An 18,998-nucleotide genomic window follows, 5' to 3' on the forward strand; every position below is an offset into this window, starting at 1 on the left:
GCTTCTGGTATAAAGGAAGGAGGCCGAGACTCCTCTAGAGGGAGAACGACTTTGGCCTGGAAGGGTGCAGGTGCTAGGGCCCAAATAGTCACGGCCTGATTTTTTATTTTTATTTATTTATTTATTTATTTTTTATTTTGTTTGATATTAGTTTGTGATGATAATTTCAATAGTTAGGATTTAGTTTTATTTTTACATAATTTTGCAATAAGTCATCCTTGCAATACTGCACTTCCATTTGATTGATGAAGAAATAACTCGAAGCACCAGGTGAAAAACTCCTGTGTCCATTCCTCCTCCTTCCATCACGGGGCTAAACATTACAGTGCTAATTAGAAAATGTTAGCATGCTTATAACAACCCAGTATACCTGCTTATCATCAGCAAGATAACATTGTCATTTTGAGCATGTTTGAATGCTGACATTAACAGTTATGGTAGACTCTTAGTCTTGTTTGACTGTTGGTCAGCAAGAATAAGCAAGTTGAAGACATTCAAATCCACTAATTAACAGATACAGTATATATTTTAATCAATAATACAAATGATAGACACAGCACGAACAGGACTGAGCTCGAGACATCCACACTATCACTCTAACAGGCATACGGTACTATCATTTTGCCAATTCAGGAGAGTAAGTGTGAGTTTTCACGGTCTGTTGCAGTGAATGACCATTTCGTAGAGTCTGACAGGCACACATGTGTAAGGCTGCTCTCAAGGAACTGGACGTTTTTGTTGACCCCACCATCACCTTGGTTTGCCTGTTATCATTCCATCTTTTACTCGTGAGTGTTTTCCATTATCTGAGAACATCTCCCATCAAAAGCTGATGTGACAGTTGGTAAAAATACATTATCCATCTGCAGCTGAATATGGCTCTTAGTCGCCATCGCGTATTCATCTAGATGCAGGGAACAATGCAAAGTGGGAGGGGGGGGGGGGGGGGGAGAGATAATCCTTCAGGATCAGCTGTGTGTAGGTGGACATGAGTAAGTGCACATGGGCAGGGCGTTTTTCAGACCTGCTGTCAAACCTAGATTCTGTTTTACACACAATTTAATAAATTTGTCAGTCATGGAACTCCATACCTGATTGCTTTGGATGGGGATAATTGTTCTGCAGATGGCCTTAGCTGTGAGGTGTTACTTGTTCATATACTGTGTTTACTTCAAGTTGTCATATGTGATGGAGGACTTTAAAGCCACTCAACATGATGGACATCTCAGATAAGCCAACTATCAGCATCTAACTGCTCATGTCAGACGTTAGTTTGGCAGTCAGAATAACTTGCTGTGAGCCTCTTAGAAATCACAGACTCATCCAGAAAAGCAGAAAATAGCCACTGAGTTTGTAAAATATTTATTTTGTGTTATGAAGATAACATTACATTTTAAGTCCCCCTATTAGTATTTAAATGCAGTATACAAACATTCAATAAATTATTTATAACATACTATACTGTAGTTGTACGGAGCTCGGACATTTTAAGGGCTTATTAATGTAAAGCATTTATCAAAAATTATAATTTCTCCTATGAAAACATATTTAGTCATTTAACTAAATGTCATTCATGGTGTGTGTGTATACACATATGTATGTGTGTATATCTCTATATATATATATATATATATATATATATATACTGTATATAAATATATATATATATATATACTGTATATATATAGTTGTGCATGTAATAGGTTTACAAATTGAAAAAGTCCAAAGTCCACTTCAAAGGGAGTTACCATCTCCCACAGAAAACACCGTTCACAAACTGATCAAAACAGCTCTATTGAAGTCCAACCTTTAATTCCATGACAAACGCTTGTTATTTCGCATCACTTTGTAATTTTCAGTTTTAGATACAGGCTACTACAAGCTGTGTCTTAAACCCATATTTAATACTAATATTACTCGTTGACCTCATGTGATTTAGAAATTATCCCCCAACGTCTGGGTTTCGGGCAGCACATTCGCACGGCATAAGGGAAGTCTGTATTTCACTCCTATTTACTGACATTGTCCTCCAGATATGATATAAAGGTTCTCTCCAAAGTTTCATTTATAATTGCCAAGGCAGCTAATACGACTCTGAATCACAGCCAAATTTTGCGAGACTAATATTACATGACTTCTGTGTTTGGCAAACTATTGTTGGTCATTTGCAGTGGAATTTTTATTTGACAAGTTACAGACATGGCGGATTCCCACGGGATTAAGATCGCAAACAACCTCAGCAATTATTTCAAATCACTAAAGGTCCTCAGGTAATACTCCGATTTGAATAGGACAAAATATGTTTTAATTCCTTAATGTCCAATAAAAAAAAAGCCATTGATTACTACTTTTACTTTAACATTTGACTTGTATGTAAATCAGAATTTAATATAGGGCATTAAAATAAAGTGTTTAAGTATGCCTACGACAGCTGGAATGTTAACCCCTGTTTCAGATAAGGACTTCCCTGTCACAAACACTGTCACCTACGGACTGACAGACAGACAAAGGAAGCAATGATCTTTATCCTTTAAAGGTGTGAAGCCTCTGCTGACTGACAGGCACAAAAATGGCAGATTGCAAGCAATATCTGAGGAACTTAAATTGAGGCTGTTTTGCATTAGACCAGAGGCCAGTGGCAAACTGACTCAAATGACAAACAGAAACAATGATTAGTGTGGCGCCTAATCATGTGATAGTGTCAACTCTGACTGAGATATATGCCATCCTGCTCCCCTTACTGATGATCTATTTCTCCTGGGTCAAGCTTTTTTCATACATTTCTTATTTAACACTGTATTTCTCAAGATACAGCAAAAAGTATCTCTCTTTCCTAAAAGAATGAAGCTCTCTTGTTTCTAGAGAATACAAAGACTTTTCCTTTCAAATAGATGCAGTGTAAAATCAACAGACAAGCCTGAATAATGTTCTTAATGTAAATTCTCTTGATCAGATTCCAACTCTGAAAAAGATTTACAGTACAGTACAATTTGAGAATGAGCAGGAAAGCACTTTGAACGGGCGCTTGGAAAAGTGGCAGTGTGCCAGTTTTCAGAGGAGAGTGCTTTATAGGCTGCAGGTTGAGTGCACGAGATGAATGAATGAATGAATGAATGAATGTATGCATGTGACAGGGACCCTACACTGGATAACATACAACAGTGGCATTGTAATCTATCTGTACCATACCACTTACCTTCAAGTGGCACATAAATACTGTGTATTAATAACAGTGGCCATTTGGTCCATACTTCTTGAATACATATGCATCATGCTGCATGTTTGCATTGGTTTTCTCACTCTTTTTTATCTAGTGTACAGAAGAACAGACCAGAACTAGTTTTGCTTGTTCAACCAATCACATCAAACATCTTTTTGCTTTACACCCACAGATATTTACTCAAGGTAGAGTTTGCACCCAGTTGCATTTGTTTAGTTTGAAAACATGTGTTATTGAATTGCAAATGTTCTGCAGAGACAGACAGCGCCAAGTGAAATGTACTGTGCTCTTGAATGTTACCTTTGATGTACCATTTTGGAGTTTTGGAGATTTATGGCTGAAATGCTGAGCAGCAGGATTGCTGAAGTTATCATCTTCAGTTAAAGTCACACTATTGTGTTCTGCACTGAAATGTCCTTTGAGGTGTTAACAGGGGTTACGTTATCATTTAACCACTGACAGACTTTCTGTCAGCTGATTTGAATACCGCATTTGACCTGTTGTAACTCTGCTTCACTGTATATTCCCCTATTTCTGCCTGTTTTGACTGTGTATATACATTTTACTCTTTTCCCCCCCCTTCATTTAAGCATCCAAATTATCCACATTTATAATGGATGCTGGCCCAGCCGGTGGTGATGAGCACTTAATAAAAAGATAGGTTATGCATTTACTTAAAGTGTGGGAGGAAGCTGTCAATGCAAATTCCCAGGCCCATTTAAAGATTAACAGATGCAAACAAAACACTAGAGATGGGTTGTTTTAAAAGTGCTTTCTTCATATACAAGTCCAGTTTACATTATAGTGTCACTATACTGTTTATGTCAGCAAGTTTCTCAATTTCATTTATTTTGGCAATATTGGGATAATAACATATACGGCAAATCTATACATATGTTCATCATTAATTAATCTTCCTCCTTTAATGATCTATTGAGTTTTACTGAGCTATTCCTATCATGGGCCAAGGAATAACTCAATATTTAATGAGTTATTCCTTGGCCCATGCTACACCCTTCCACTAAGTTTTATAAACATTGGGCTGGCTGGCAGACAGACAAACAAACAAACTAAATCAAACCCATTAGCTCCATGGCATAGGTAAAAAGAAAATGGAGAAATGGAATTTGTCCTGCATGCAGTCTGACATAGCAGAAGCCAACAGTAAATGTATTTATCTTTATCTTTAATAGGAGGCCAATGATGAATGAAAAGCTCAGATTGCTTTGCCTATTAACACATATGTGCGCAAAGCTGTGGCCAAAAGTACAACAATAAATGAGATGGTGTCTTTCTTATATGTACAACATACACTTTCTCATTTATTGCAGTTTATGATAGTTGCTATGGAGTAATGAAAATCAAGAAGCAGTGTCTTATTAAGTGTGATAATAACTGACGATATTTAATTGTGTTTTTTTTCCAGAACACTCTTTGTTGGTCAAGTTTGCAATAGGTCTTTGATGTATTGTGTGTTCTTACATGAGTATAACTTTAACAATTAATTATGTAATTGCAATAGTTAAAAATACATGTATTTTAGTATTTTACTTTTTTGGTGCCTTTTGAGTTGAATGTGAAGCCCATTGAGTACAAACAACTTCATTCTTATTCACTGATGTGGCCAATAAAGATGGAAAGACAACCCCCCCAAAACAATGGTTTAATAAAAAGCTGTTGGAGATTGATTGGCTAACACTTCAAGTTATATAAGAAAAAATAAAGCAGTCAGTTGGCAATCAGCAATGAGTTGTCTGCTGAGTAACTTTCATTTCCGTGACACACAATGGGGTCCTATGATGCAGTAGGTTGATTTCCACTTCCATTTGTCCTTCAATTACGTGTGAGTGTCAGAGGATAAAGGATGGAGCTGTAGTTGGCTAAAGCTATTTTCTTTTCTTTTTTAAGGATAGATATTTTTGAATTTATGAAAAAAAGGTTTTACAGAACATTTTATGTCTAGAGGTCTACTGGATTCTATCTGATTAAATTGTTTTCTTGCATACTACCTGCCATTTGATTCAATGTTTTTTTATAAGTTTTTAAACAGTGTAATAGCTTTCAAAATGTAAAGTGCATAAATAACTCAAATGAATAATTATATATGTAAAGGTTACAATAGTATAAAATAATAATAATAATAATACTAGTTAAAAAAAATACTAGTTAAAAAAAACAACTATTTTGTCAATATTTTTTTTACATCTTCTGCAGAACAGAAAGTCAGACTGTCAAAACCCCGTTAGAAACCATATTTCTTAGTGGTATCACCAGTAGGCCACAGACAATGTTCCAGTGTTGAGAAACAGCTTAAGGCAATTTAAATAATTTAAATTGTTATTGCAGTTGGCTTTTCAACTTTGAATCAATATATTGTTATTAGTCAAGTATTTTTCCTACCTCCTAGTGTCCAGTATGCATGTGCTCTTATCGCTATGACTAATTGAAAGTTGGTAATTGGTTTGCCTTATTAGTCATGCCATTTTTTCAGGCTTTCTCTGTGTTTTGATTGTTTCAGGATCCCAGAACAAAGCACAAGTTTAAGATCCATACCTATGGGAGTCCCACCTTCTGTGACCACTGTGGCTCTCTGCTGTATGGCCTCATCCACCAGGGCATGAAGTGCGAGTGTAAGTTCTTAATTTTATTTGTGCAACTTCTCACTCAGTGGTTAAGAGATTTAAAATTGTAGCAATTTATCATATAACATTAGTTAGTGGCAACAAATAAGTGTGAGTATTAAGTGGTGTAGGGCCTAAAGTTGATGCTCAAATACTAAAGGAGGATGATTAATCCGGCACTGTTACAGGTCGATGAGGCATAAGTATGGCATACATAAGAAAATAATGGCTTGCTATAAGTGGCTCTACACAGAGCGACTTTATCAGTATCAGACTCCTGAAAAAAAAACATGTTGTTCCTCTTCACTGAACATCATAAGCCCTTGTATTTCCCCTCCTCCTTAACTTTCACTCATTAAACTCTCACATAGTCTATTTTCAGTCTGCAGCTATGTTCCGTGTACCCTGATTAGGCCTTCTATCAAAAGCTTTACCGAGTCTTTATTAATATCTTTCCCTCACTCTTATTCCTTTTAATCTTTTGTTAGTGGATTAGTCAGTGCCTTAATGAGCTCCTAAATACATTATCTTTCACCTGCTGCAGACCACCTGTTATGCCTAATGATTGCTTTAGGGTGTACACAAATAGAGATGTAGAGCAGCAAATTGTTTTGGAAGATCAATTCCGCCTCTAATCACACCACAATATTATCACACTGTAGTATTTTTAAGCAATGGTTAGCCATAGGACTGTTACAGTAAGGGACAAACAATGAATCTTTTTTTTATTATTCACTTATTCACCTACTGACTTGGTGGCATGATGATGTAATCCATTTAACTGTAACCAATCCATGACTGGGTGGTTCAGCGTGATGCATGACATCACACGGCTGAATCTGGGTCATAACCTTGTTATCTTCTCTTTCACACAGCTTTCCAAAAAACCCTCCTTTAATATTGTGCAAAGTATTTATACACAGGATGAAATCAAAATATATGTCCTTGTATTCAGTAGATAAAGAAAGTCTCGAGGACATTTTTTAAAGCAGCTTACTATACATGTTGGCATGGCATGTTCATTCACAACGGCTTCAGAATTTCAGTCAATTCTAAGAAAGCCCTAAACCATTCAGTTTGATTAGATTTTGATCAAGTGTATGAAGGTAATCCTTTGGTAATGTCATGTATCTCCTTTCTCTGTCTCTGCAGCCTGCGATATGAATGTCCATAATCAGTGTGTCATGAACGTGCCCAGCATGTGTGGAACCGATCACACTGAAAGGAGGGGGCGTCTTTTCCTCAAGTGTGAGGTCACTGGCGACAAGCTGCAGGTCACAGGTATGCCTCCTAACCGCCCCTCTCTGAAGCACACACTGGATTTAATGGGCTGATGCCTAATGAAAATGTGTTTGTGTGTATATTTGTTTGTCAGGCAGGCTGAGATGAGGGTGTATGTGCTAGAAGACTGTTGATCTATTTCGATTGTGAACCTGGATCAATTTCAATACTTTGCCTTTTTTTGTTGATAAACCCTGATTGTCTAATTCCACACAGACATTCAGTCTTTATCCCCTGCTGACATTACACCAAAATTGAACCTTGACTATCAGTATGCTGCAGAGCCTTTTACCTTTTAGGTGCACAGATCAATAGAACCTCTCCCGATAAACATTCAACGTAAGAAACAATTCACGGTTACAGCACACTTGGAAGGCAATCCCAATCCAAATATGTAGTCCTGCAGTGGTGTGTGGTCTGCTGCGTGGGCTTCGTGTTGTTACTCTTTTTAAACAGTCACGACTTTCTCTGTGTTGGCTGGATTTTCTGATGTAACTGAAATGTCTCTGCAAGGCAAATTAAACACTTGATTTATCAATTTAATATATTTCAGTTATATATAATATTATTAAATATATATCAGAATTGCACAAAGGTGAGATCTGAGGGCTTTGCTTATGAACAGGGTCTGTTTTACCATTATTCATTAGAAGGCTATTCTACTCGATCATATCACTAGCAATGCCAGCTGTTTAATGACTTATGCCTCCGGTTTCAAAGACACACCTGGTCTTTGCCTACTGAGCTCAGTAAAGGATTTAATGAGATAAAATTAATAACATTTATTTAATGTAATGTAATAAATAGGGATGTAATCTTTCAGATTTTTTTTTTTTTTTTACATCCTTAAGCAATGTTCTTACACCCATTTGTTATTTGTATTTTTTGTCTGAACAGACAAAAAAGAGTAAGGCCATCATTATATCATGTTTAATTGATACATTTATGTGTATACATTATACTTTTCCTCTTCGGCCCATTATTGCTGTCTCATTCGAACTACAGATCTGCTACCCAATCTGGCAAATTTACATAGTGTGGTTATAGCCAATAGAGGGCTGCAAAGCGAATGCAGAAATGTCATTCACCCTGATTTTTGAAACAATATTTTAAGGTACAAAAGAATCTTTGGTGTAGCTTTTATTGTAACTAAAGCCACAAGGTTTTTGGCCTAATAAGATTATTAGACCTATACGATTTTACCACTATTTATTCCTCCCACACTTGCTGTTCATTAATGTTTTTATCGAACTGTTTTTTATATGTGCGTGTGTGTGCGTGTGTGCGTGTGCGTGTGTGCGTGCGCGTGTACAAGTGTGTGTACAAGTGTGCTCTGTCACTGTTTTGGACTTTTTACTGTCTGTGGCATGTCACCACTACTGTAAAGAAACTCTCCCTAATTCACAGTATTTGTTCCTTTATTAACAAGACACCAGTTTCCATTTCATTAAGAGAACAAAATGTTTAAAACCAAATGTGTTACATTAGGCTGCAAGTAAGAACTTGTTTTGAAATATATTTTTATTTAAAGTATCTGTGCATCTTTGCCTAATAATTGAAGTATTTTTAGTACAGTGTATGTTCCTTATCTATAAAGACTCCAGTTTTTCCTGTTCTCTTCATCTTCTGTGGCATTTAGGAACCAAGGACTTAAACTAAGTGTAGTGGCTTTTAGAAGGGTTTGCACTAAAGCAAAGGAACCCAATACTTTAAGCTTTTTCTTTGTTAAAGTCTCTGCAACGTGAGTAATTGAATTTTATTTATCTGCAACATTATGTTGTGTAATTACAGTTTTGCACAATAAATGTTCTCAAAACTACATTCTACGTTTCTTTCTCTTTAAGAAAAAAAATACATTTAGCAGTTTGGCTTTCCTTAGGGTCTATGTAACCTGTTCTGAAATGGTTCTATTATAATTTATATATCGTTATATATATATATATTGTTATTGCAAGAGGCTGCAATGTACAGTATAATGCAATAAGGATTAGGCCGTATCGCCCATCCCTAGCATGTAGCAATTTGTACAGCTCTCTGTGCAAAAACACAAATAGATTGAAAATAAATAAAATGTCATTGGTTAATATTAATATATAAGTCTTTATATAAAATTAATTATGGAATGTAAACATTGTGTCCACATTGGTCAAATTATCTGTATGGTGTTGTCGCTAGAGTTTATTAGGGAAAGCAGTGTAGTCCATTTTACCTTGTATTGCGAGGCATGCTGTAAATCCCCCAGCATTAGCACATCTGCTAGAATAATAGGGACTTGATCGAGCTGACACGTAATAATTTAAATAATCTGACTAACAGTGGTAAGTGCATGACAAGTCCCTGGCACTGAACTTCACTGACTTATTCAGTTATCAGATTATTACCAGCAGGAACAGAGTGAACCAAACTTTAGGTAACAATAATTTGAGTAAGGAACACAATCATTTGTCTCATTCATGGACGTTCTGTGCTCATCATCTGACCACTAAAGCATTAAAGTTTACTCTTTGTATTTGCAGTTAGAATGTTTGCACATAGTTGAGCTGATTCTAATGCAATTCATTCTAATCAAACTTGAGCCTCAACCTCTGCCTTTAGCCTAACTAAAAAGTGCAAAAAGTAAACGGTGGAAAAGATGTACACTTAGTAGGTAAAGGTCATGTTTACTGAATTTGTTTTCAAATTTATTTTAACAATGTCGGAAAAATTTGAAAGGCATCCGTCATTTTGTCAGATTATAACCCTGATCTACACACCTTGTGCACTTAAACTGAAAGTGTCTGCTTAGGGTAATTATAAGGCTAATTATTTCCATTTTATTTAAGGTATACAATCATAACAAGAGTTATCTCAAGACACTACAGATAGAGTAGGTCCAGACCACACTCTATAATTTACAAAGACCCAACAATTTCCCATATGTAAGCATTTAGTGCAACAGTGGCAAGGAAAAAATTCCCTTTTGGCAGAAACACTCTTTGTGGGTGGCATCTGTTACTGCCGGTTTGGACACAGATGCTAATACAGATATGCAGATTTAGTTCAAGTTACTTTGTTGTCCCCAATGGGGCAATTTGTTGGGCAGCAGATAGTACAGTACAAATCACATACGATCACACACATTATACGGAGATTACCTACCTTACAGGCATAGTTAAAAACAATCAATCCTGACACCATGTTGCAAAGTGGTCAATGACCAGACCCTGTGAAGTTTCCTCATTGTTCAGTAAGCTGACAGTCACCGTATCATCAGCAAACTTCACAAAGTGTCAGTTTTCATTCACAGAGCAACAGTCATTGATGTACAGAATGTGGAGGAGGGGGGTTCAAACACAGTTTTAATTAAATACATATTGAGTTGGTCACAAATACTCATTCAAGGTTTTGGGCTGACACCATGTACTTCTCCTTCTCTGTCTGGTAGGGATTTTTAACATGCATTAGTCTATAACTGGCCAGTCATCTGCTGAAATAAATGTCAAGTAAAATCTATGTGGGACAAGAACATACTGTGGAGAACAACAACAGACTTGAGTAGAAAGGAGTAAGATTTTTTTCCAAATCATGCAAAGTAGACTCCTATCAAAAACAACATTTTTCCTGCTCTCCTCTCACTTTTAACATTCAGTCTCACCTGCTCTCCAACAATATGAATAATATGGTTACAGTATATTAACACTTAACACCTCTTCACAAAGGTTTGGGCTGTATTCCAGTCCAATAATGCTTTTATTTTTGCTGAGCCGTGCTCTGCCAGCTGTCAACTCAGGATAATGATGGACAGTATGTGTGAAAATGTATGCATATTTCACACTTGTATTTGCGCGTGAATGTGTATGTGTGTACACCAGGGATGGGAAACTACCATTATTACGTGCAATACTGCAGATCCTTGGCCCTCTGGTACATAGTAGCGTAATCCTGATGTTGACAAAACAGGCATGTTATCATTTACATGTGTTCTTTTGCAGGCACACACGCATGCATGCATGTGTGTTTGTGTGTGCGTGTTTGTGCGTGTGCGTGCGCGCCTGCTGTCCCAGCACTACCAGCCCACTCAAGTCAGATTGTATCATATATTACATTAGCTGCTATAGCCGCCTAGCAGCTAGCTTGCCAAACAGAATTGTATTCCATTAGAGAAGAGTGTAGCAGGAAAGAGGTGCAATGGATGGCTGGGAGGATGATACTTTGCATCACTTTCAGATTGTTATTCTACAAACAAAGTGTCATACTTTTATCAGGTTATGTACAAAATTTGGGGATTTTATATGGGAGTATTAGCAGAGTGTGGGCATTTCATTTTTTCAGTTGTATCCAGCACTTTTTGAGCTGCACCTCACCTGTAGGGATGTGCACACTACCACTACTGCTCGACAAATCCCTAGTTCCCAGTCCCTGTGCCAGAAATTACAAGGGTTTAATAGAGGCAACTGAGTCAACTTTAAAAAAAAAACATGCTTGTAATACACTGAATGTATTATTATTATTTTTTTTAATTCTTGTTCTTGCTTAGTGAGGATGTTTTTTCAAAAAGTTTTTGGCATGAAATGATGCTCTCTCTCTATCATACTTGCTGCCTTTTTACTGGGATTTTTTGGCAGAATTGCCTATTATCCACGGAAGCCAGACACATCTACAATCATACAAATTTACAGTATTATGGAACAAAACATATGGATAGGCTTTTAATGTCTGAAATAAGCAATGTAACAGGGTGCCTTTAAATCAAGAGGGACACACACAAAATTTGAGTGAAGAGTGACTCCAATTTCTTTTGCAATTCACTGATGACCAGAGGCAAAATGTTCAACAGGAAGTGACATGTCAGCAAGGGATAGCAGCGGTCCTTTAAACCAGGCCCCACACATGAACTCCACCAGGCCAATAGAGACAGACATACAGACTTCTGACAGTCTGTCAATGGCATGGCACTGAGATGGCTAAATGAAATGAGTCACGCAGAAAGATTTTCTGTGCAGTTTCCAGAGAAAACAAGAGTTGTGTGTGTGTTTTTGTCAGTTAGGGTAAAACGAAGATGGGAGGGGAGGTGCTGAAGGAGACACACCAAGTTCTGTCTCTAAAGGACATACATAGCCCACTAACCTTGTCCTACGCCTCTCATTCCTGCTGCCACACAGGGCCTCTTTATCCATTGGTGCTGAGCCCTCCTCCTCCTCTTTGTTTCAGCAATCCCATTGTTCATTGACTCGGTGCAAATATCCAGAGCCCACATGGGATAGGGCATTTCTGTAATTTCGGTTCATATTCTTTTATTCCTACTTATCTTCATCAATGTGTATGTATGTGCACAAACCCTTGCTGCATGCATGTCCTTTGGGAGTGTGGGAGAGACGGTGCTAATAATTACATTTCCGTTTTGTTCCCTTGTTGACTCACCCAGTTCGGGAGAAAAGCTTCATTTAACAAGCCCTCTGCTCTCCCTCTCACTTCACTCTGCTTAAAACCTTTCATTAGATTTTCTTTCTCTCTTGCCTCAGTGTCCAATGTGTCAATGTGTCAATTGCTATTTGTTACACTGAAGCTACTGTAGGTGCCAATGTCTTTTATATATAGGTGCAGTGTAGGCGTGTGGAGGTCAGATTGGTGTTCAGAGTAGATACAGATGTAGGTGGATCAGGGAAGCTGGATTTTACTTTTGAACCTTATGGAGGTGTAACGGCCCTTCAAAGTAAAATACTAAATCCACCCTAAATGCTGTTAACCGCTTCTGGCTGATGCAGCTACCTACCTTGCAATAGGAGTCTATTTTACTGTCACTTTCAATGTATTACTGTAGATAACTGACATGTAGCATGCAAGTGTAACATTAGAAACTAGATATATTAACATATATACAACATTATACTCTAATCATTTTTGCTTTATATGTTGTTAAACAGCATTCTGAGAAATGTAGGATGAACTTAAAAAAATACCTTTTTCTTTGTAACACATATTAAGCAAGCTCAATCAGGCATTACAACACATCCTGTGTATAGTATCCTGTGCTGCAACACCGTAGTTGTAAATGTGTCTCCCTACCTTCTGCCCTTGTATGTCTTTTTACTCATCTCACTCTAACTATATCGCCTCATTCATTTTAAAGCTATTTTAGGGTGTTCACTGTAGGCAGTGTCAAGTGTCAGATGTTAACCATTGCTCAATGGTGGAGCACATCCTCCTTCCTAAGTCAATAATTATTGAATTCTCAATGTTTGCCCACATTATTAGTAATTGTTCAAATTCTTCATCAATACTGTGTTTTATGTGCTTCACTCTGAGTCACTTTGTCCCTCTTTGTCACTTCCATGTTACTAGCAAGTTTTTCATTCATTCAGTTAATCATTCAAATAAAAATATCTTTTTTTTCTGCTCCCTGAATCCAAGTAGAATTGGGTTTGGATGCAGCCTGTTGGTTGCCAAATGATAATCACTGCCCAATGCTCTGAATGCCACCTACTTACTGCCACTGCTTCCACTCTTCAGCCTTTTCTTAAAGTCATTTCCATTTCTTTGTAGTGTCTGAGTCATCATGCAAAAAAGCCAACAGGTTCTTGCCAAGAGAAAATATACTTAAAATCCTTTAAAAAATGTTCTCCATGAATCAGATTTAAGATGAAACAGCTGAAAGCACTTGTGTCTGTACCAATGCCAACACTTTTCCACTGCAGGGAGTTGGCCACTGGGACAGCAGTGTCCCCTGTCTAAATGTTCTGTAGTGAGCTCCTTGACCATCTGACTGTGTGCTTGTAATGAAGATATAATCCATCAAAACTGTATTGTAATAATAACAATAATAAATAGATATTATAATTCAAAAAAGCTGTAATAGGGTAGCATATAAAGTATACAACAAAACCCACGTGCCCCCCATGTGTAACACTATTGGAATACAGGTCATTCCACTTCCTGTATGCTGATGTGATATTTCATTATAAAGTAGACAGTCCTGCTGTTCAAAATGCCATTTTTCAGTAGTAGTAGTGGGCTTTCAAAGGAGCACAGACAGAGTTCCGCTGAGAGGTACAAGTGAGAAAGCAAGTCTGGTGGTTTAAGTTTTATAAACTGTGTTTGCACAGGGAGGTGAAGAACAAACGTGGCTGACCTCGTTTTTAAGGTAGGGTCGTCTGGTGTCAGTGGAAGACAAGCCTTTTTGTGTTTGTTTGTGAACTCTGACTGACTGCAATTGAGGGGCTTGATTATAGTATCACTGTGCACCCTCAGAAAAAAAGTTATAGCCACACACAGAAACACCTGTATCATCTTGTACAGTTCAGGAACACAGATCCTAAAGGAAAACGTAAACCATTAAATATGGACTCCTGAAAGATCAGACTGCCTTGGATTGAACACACACAATGCGGTAATGAACAGACTTTGAAACGTTTCTGAAAATGTGGAGAAAAAACAATAGAGCCATGAAAATATAAACTCTCTCTGACAGTAAAATATTTAAAAAAAAAAGTTGTATGATTCATATCATTCATAATGACATAACGCACGGTGACATCCTTCCCATCTTGGTATGAACTGTCTTTTGTAGTTTGTCTCCATCATATTAAGACTTGGAGCTCATAGAAGAGCTGAACTTTGTTGTCATGTTATTTCTGATGCCAGAGTCCCCGAAGTCATGTCATTGGTATTCCCAGTCTGTAGTTGCTGCCCTGCCATGGCTCCCTCTTCTCAGTGAGTTGCACATTGTGTTTTCCAAAACCTTTTCACATATGCCTTTGCCTTTTAATTGCTCTACTTTTTCTGTCTAGCTTGTTGTTTTCTTTCTTTTAGTTTTTTTTTTTGATGAGCCTTGTTTATGGTGTGCAACAGTTCAATTTTTGCGACAGTGTGCCCAGGGAAATAAGCAGAAAAATCTGTTTAACATTCCAGATATGAGCAGTATGTATTAGAAAGAGACGTGGAATCTCTTAACTTATGCATGCGGAGGATTTCAGGGTGAAAATCATATATGCTAATTAGCTGCCATAGGTTCAGAAAGCTAAGTAAAACTTGGCTGTATCTGAAATTTGATTACACAAAGCTGATAATAAAATAATAAGCTGTCATAAAATTGCATATCTAATGTTTAGTTGATGTTCAGCTAGGCACAGATTTTTTTCTTCCTTTTTTTTGGTTAGTTTCAGACGGAGCATGGTTGGATAGAACGGAGGTCAAGTTGTTTTTTGTGGGTACTGTTTGAACTTGCACTGCTGTTTAAATGCAAGCCAAGATAGTAAAGACATGTATCCTAGCAACCATGTTACGGCCCCTCCACACACCCCTGCTTCCTTTGTGTGTGTGTGTCTGTGTGTGTCTGTGTGTCTGTGTGTGTGTGTACTCGCACATAGGGCTGAGCAATAAGGAGAAAATCAGATATTACTAAATTCTTGACCAAATACCTCAATGTCGATAACAATATTGTAGGGTTGACAATTAGTGCCGTAACTAAATATTTTTCACAATGACATTTGAGATAAATAATCATCAATAATGTGGATATAATTATGGGTAAAGGCAAGTAATACAACAGTTTGAACAGGCTGGTGCATTACATCACTTTACTGTAATGCAGCCTTTAAAACCAGGTAAAGGAAACACTTGTGCCATATTACAACATCCAAAATCTAAGACAGTATCTAGTCTCCTATTAAGACATGGATTTAAAATTGATAGGTGTGTGTGTGTGTGTGTGTGTGTGTGTGTGTGTGTGTGTGTGTGTGTGTGTGTGTGTGTGTGTGTGTGTGTGTGTGTGTGTGTGTGTGTGTGTGTGTGTGTGTGTGTGTGTGTGTGTGTGTGTGTGTGTGTGTGTGGATGTATGCGTGTGTGTGTAATATATATATATAAAGTATGCACTTAAATACCTATACTTAGAAAATAAGAAATAATTTGACCTTTAAGCAGAAATAGTCAGCACCAAAAATACCTTGGATTGTGAGGTTGTGTTTCTGCAGTCCAGCTGAAAGAAATTAGGATGACACACACATCTTGTTTGGTTTATGTGCCATACAGTTAGTAAATAGAAAAGGAAAAGTTCTGTGCAGGCCAAGCTAAAATAGACAGTCTAGAATGCCCCTTAGTGGTCATGACTGGAAATACAGTTGGCAGTAACACTAAGAAATACTTAACTTAGTGGTCGCTGGTCTGAAGTCAATAAAGACATACACAAACCGTCCAATACACAGTTGCAAAACACACCATCAGGGTGTACTTGAGACTTAGTTAAACAAATTATATCAACATCTTAGTTCTAGTTTCAGTATTTTCTTTGTATATATCTTTTATTTTATACATATTTGTATATCCTTATATATTATGACAAAAATGTCCAGTGGATCATCAAGTTCATTCTGTATAATTGTCATAGTTTTTATTATTTGACTTAACCTTTGTAATTACTTGAGAGAAAGAGAGTCCACTCTTCCTGGACAGGATGCTTTACTAAATATTAGGTTTTTTTTTTTTTTTTGACAAATTGGATTACATCCAGCTTAACCACTGATTGTATTCCACAGACTCATCACAAGCACAAACCATTGAACAATGTCCCCTTGTAGGTCTGTAGTCTGTTCCATTAATGTCATTTGGGTACTGTGACTTTGCATACATACGGCCAGTGTTTGAAACATTCAAAACATGCCCTTTTCAACATGGTTTTTCAGTGATTTAAAAAAAGGGATCACTTGTTATTCCATCAAGAAGTTAAAACCAACTAAATGTGAAAGACCTTATTAATCTCACATATTAAATTCATTTCAATTCTGTTTCACCTTTTTTGATAAAATGGAAAGAGTTGAGAATGAAGGAGAGGCATCAAGGTTACATTTTTATCTAAACATCTAAGAAGTCAGCAAAGAAAATGTGTCTTGTCCTCTTTGGTGTAGAGTGCATACATATAAGAATGCACTCAAGTGCAAATAGAGTATGCTGTGAGTCTTTATTTGGTGCCTGTAGATGGACTTTAAACTTATCTATTGGATTTCTGAGAAGGCAGAGGATTGCAAGCTCCGGCTCGCTCAATACCTTCCCACACCTCAAGTTGCTTCTGTATCCTGCTGTCGGTCTCTCTTCTCTCTCTCTCTCTCTCTCTCTCTCTCTCTCTCTCTCTCTCTCTCTCTCTCTCTCTCTCTCTCTCTCTCTCTCTCTCTCTCTCTCTCTCTCTCTCTCTCTGTGTGTGTGTGCATAATACGTTCATGATGTATACTCTACAGCAGCTTATTCCTTCGCTCATCAAACATTGCTCAACACTTGAATCCCCCACCATGGATGCTGAGAACAAAAGCAAACAATGGTACTGCTGGCTTATTAAATAACCATTTTGTTCTATTGGTGCAACTGCAATAATTCTTTTCATTTGTAGGACTAAAAAGAAGCCACTTTTTGGGTTTTTACCAGTGGCTCAAATTAGCCTAAAATAGCATTGTATCATTTGTTGGTTTTGTGTCTCAATGTTGTTCTTTTTGGCCTCTGCAACAGTTGCTGTGTTAACTCAGTGGTGACAATCTCTCATTGATTTTGTTTATTTATCCCTCTTAATCCTATATATACAGTATCTCATCCAGAGCATTCCAGCTAAAACATTGGGTTTAGCAGTTTAGCTAGTGGCTTAGTGTTGTCCTCTCCAGGTCAAAGGTCATTTAACATCTCCGCTACTCTGTCCCTCTGTTGTAATGTGACTGACAGGGCCACATGGAGAGGCTTCTAGGCTCTCCAGGGGCTGATGTTGAGCCAAGCAAGGCAGGCAATCACACTGTCCCTTTGGGGGTGTGTTGTGTGTAGACAAACACAGTATGTGTGTGTAAATGTGTTTATGTTTGAGTGAGTGAGTGAGTGAGTGAGTCTGTGTGTGTGCGCTGTACTGTAAATCAGGCCTGGCAGTGCTCTAATGCTCAGGGCTAACGGAGTGCTAATGTCCCTGGTGTGCCCTTGTGTACTGAACAGCTAAATACAGGAGAACGAAAAGAGAGATTTCACCTACTTAAGCATGTCACAGCCTACAATTTTGAATCACTGTTCTCATAAGAGTTCCTGCATATCAAGGTATAGTCGGGGTGGGGAGGGGTTGCAGTTTGGTGGGGATCTCATTGCTGCTTTTTGCAGATGATGCACTCACTGAATTGGTTCGTAAAGTGTAAAGAGGCTGGGATGAGGATCAACACCTCTAAATCTGAGGCCATGGTTCACAGCAAGAAATCGATGGAGTGCCTACTCTACTACTACTAGGGAATGAGTCCTAACCCCAAGGGAAGGAGTTCAAGCACCTTGAGTGGAAAATGGAGCTGGTGATTGGTCATAGAATTGGCGCAGCGGGGGCGGTAATACATTCACTTTATCGCACCGTTGTGAAGAAAAGAGAGCTGAGCCGGAAGGCAAAGCTCTTGATCTACCGGTCAGTTTTCGTTCCTACCCTCTTGAAGGCTGGATCATGAACGGTATAACTAGATCCGGGGTACAAGCTGCCTAAATGGGTTTCCTTAGGAACGTGGCTTGCGTCTTCTTTATAGATAGGGTGAGAAGCTCAGTCATCCATGAGGAACACGGAGTAGAGCCGCTACCTTTTTACGTTGAAAGAGCCAGTTGAGGTGGTTTGGGCATCTGGTAAGGATGCCTCCGGGGCATCCTCTCTAGGGAGGTGTTCCAGGCACGTCCAGCTGAGATGAGGCCTTGGGGAAGACATAGGACTAGTTGAAGGGGTTTTATCTCCAACCTGGCCTGGAAACACCTCACAATCCCCCAGTTGGAGCTGGTTATTGTGGCTCAGGAAAGGGAAGTTTGGGGTTCCCTGCTGGAGCTGCTGCCCCTGCGATGCCCGAACCACCTCAACTGGTTCCTTTCAACTCGAAGGAGCAGCGGCTCTACTCCGAGCTCCTCTTGGATGACTG

At 38.1% G+C, this 18,998-nt stretch overlaps 1 protein-coding gene across 1 annotated transcript in view; it reads left to right on the forward strand.

Annotated features, from left to right (window-relative positions):
• The window catches only part of prkcaa (protein kinase C, alpha, a), a 142,459-nt gene that overhangs the window by 70,132 nt on the left and 53,329 nt on the right, over positions 1 to 18,998 (forward strand). Inside the window, exons 4-5 of the mRNA XM_032501145.1 lie at positions 5,739 to 5,850; positions 6,994 to 7,122. Coding sequence (XP_032357036.1) covers positions 5,739 to 5,850; positions 6,994 to 7,122 — 241 coding nt within the window. The remainder of the gene's footprint in view (positions 1 to 5,738; positions 5,851 to 6,993; positions 7,123 to 18,998) is intronic.

Source organism: Etheostoma spectabile, chromosome 2, assembly GCF_008692095.1.
Source record: "Etheostoma spectabile isolate EspeVRDwgs_2016 chromosome 2, UIUC_Espe_1.0, whole genome shotgun sequence".
Lineage (NCBI taxonomy): Eukaryota > Metazoa > Chordata > Actinopteri > Perciformes > Percidae > Etheostoma > Etheostoma spectabile.